The sequence below is a fragment of the Crocuta crocuta genome, unplaced genomic scaffold (genome assembly GCF_008692635.1).
Source record: "Crocuta crocuta isolate KB4526 unplaced genomic scaffold, BGI_CrCroc_1.0 scaffold467, whole genome shotgun sequence".
Lineage (NCBI taxonomy): Eukaryota > Metazoa > Chordata > Mammalia > Carnivora > Hyaenidae > Crocuta > Crocuta crocuta.
The window spans coordinates 1,047,663-1,049,592 of NW_027530632.1; the positions used below are offsets into that span (position 1 = coordinate 1,047,663).

The following is a 1,930-nucleotide window of genomic DNA, read 5'->3' on the forward strand; positions in this document are numbered from 1 at the left end:
ATTTAAATATTATGCGAAATTCATATTTATTATTTATTGCGATTTCAATAATGTACCCTGTAATTTCTATTTTATGTTTCACAGCATTTTATCACTGTCTTTTGATCCTAACTGTAATTAGACAGTGGCCGCATACATTTCTCTTGTCCATTGTATCTCGAAGAAAATATGTGGGAAGAAATAAAATTGCAACTTCAAAATCAAAGTGATTTAAGTATTTTTCAACTTTAAAAAGGAAGAAAATCCTTTCACAGGCTACAATGTGGATGAACCTTGAAGACATTATGCTCAGTGAAAATAAGGCAGTCACAAAAAGAAAAACTGTGCATAATGTTACTTGTATGAGGTATCTAAAGGGTGTAGAGAACAACAGTGGTGGCTACCAGGGACTAAGGAGACGAGGGACAAGGGAGTTGCTACTTAATGGGTAAAGGATTTCAGATTTGCAAGATGAAAAAGTTCTGGAGAAGGGCTTTGCAACAATGAGACTACTATTTAACACTACTGAATTGTACACTTGCAAATGGTCAAGCTGATAAATTATATTTTATGTGGGNGCTTCCCTTACATTCTGAAGGATCAATAGTTAACGCGTTGGAGGAAAACCTAATAGGGTGACATTGGCCCCTGGAGGGCAAAAACAGGCCCAGATCTCCCAAAACAAGCTTTACAGTTTGAAATTATTTTCATGTGGTTGTAAAAGGGGGAGGATGGAAGGAAATGGGGTAGGAGGGCCTACTTGGGAGAAACAAAGAGTTGCTTTGATTGAACTTTTATCAGCTTCCTACATCAGATGTCTAATGCCCTTAAAGTAAAACTAACATCCAGCTTTAAATAATCTATCAAACTTTTAAAAAATGACATACCTATGATCACATTTTATGTTCTCAAATGCCTTTTTTGAAGGTAATTAAAATATAAAGTCGTAGATGCATAAAGCAGAATGACTGTTAAGGTTCAAACAACTAGTAGAACGCGGATTTAAACCCCAGCTTAAGTTACACTTTTAGGTAATTTTGGCCTAAAATGAATTCAAAATTAGGGGCAGGAAGAAGTATTTCTCACTACTTTAAAGTAATCGTGGTTAATAGTTTAGAAGGTATGTTTTAAATGCTATTATGAAGTCTTTTTTGAATATATCTTCCCCTCCCCCCAAAATATTCAAGCGACTGCCAATAATTTTAATGTTTCCTAAAGGGCATCCATATTATTTTAAAACAAGATCTTATGAAAGACAGGTAGATGCAAACACTGGTTTGATTTATTTCTAGTCAGTCAATTCAGACTCACATAAATACTAGGTGTAGGTGGATTCAACTTGTCCTTTGGCAAGGGAGGGTATGGTGAAGATGGTGGTCTTGGAGGCGGACATTTATCCAATAAAATGCTACTGTTAGATAAGCCATTTTTACCTAGATTCCTTAAAAAAAAGAAGAAGGGAGAATAAATCAGCTGTACATTTATTTAGAAAACAGAAAAAAAAAAATCCCTGAATTAAGTCCTAATTAAGTTACTGGGTAGTTGCACAAATCCATGAAATTTGGATCAGGAAAAAAACTAAGAGCAATTATTAATTTCGGCAAATGCTTAGCTTGATTCCTGTATTTCCACTGAAGAAAAATAATAGACAAGATACAACACATGAATTATTGATGACATTCCTTATTTTGCTCATAAATTTCCAATTTATTTTCTCCACCTAAAAAACAAACGCGAACTCCAATTTCCTCTCCACCATCTTCTACCATCAGATTCTTTCCGTTAAAACGTTAAAACAATAACTTGACCAAAAAGGTCTAGATAATAGTCAAAAAAATAATAATAATAACGTATCTTTCTTCCTATGTCTCATCTCAGCGATTACAACGAGGATATCTTTGTGATAATTTGCAAACCTGAAATGATCTGTAGCTCCCCTCCCCCCCAAATC

General features: G+C 34.5%; 1 protein-coding gene across 1 annotated transcript in view; it reads right to left on the reverse strand.

Annotated features, from left to right (window-relative positions):
* Positions 1–1,930, reverse strand: part of KDM6A (lysine demethylase 6A) — a 134,659-nt gene that overhangs the window by 30,284 nt on the left and 102,445 nt on the right. Inside the window, 1 exon segment of the mRNA XM_077768522.1 lies at positions 1,294–1,420. Within this exon segment, the coding sequence (XP_077624648.1) occupies positions 1,294–1,420 (127 nt within the window).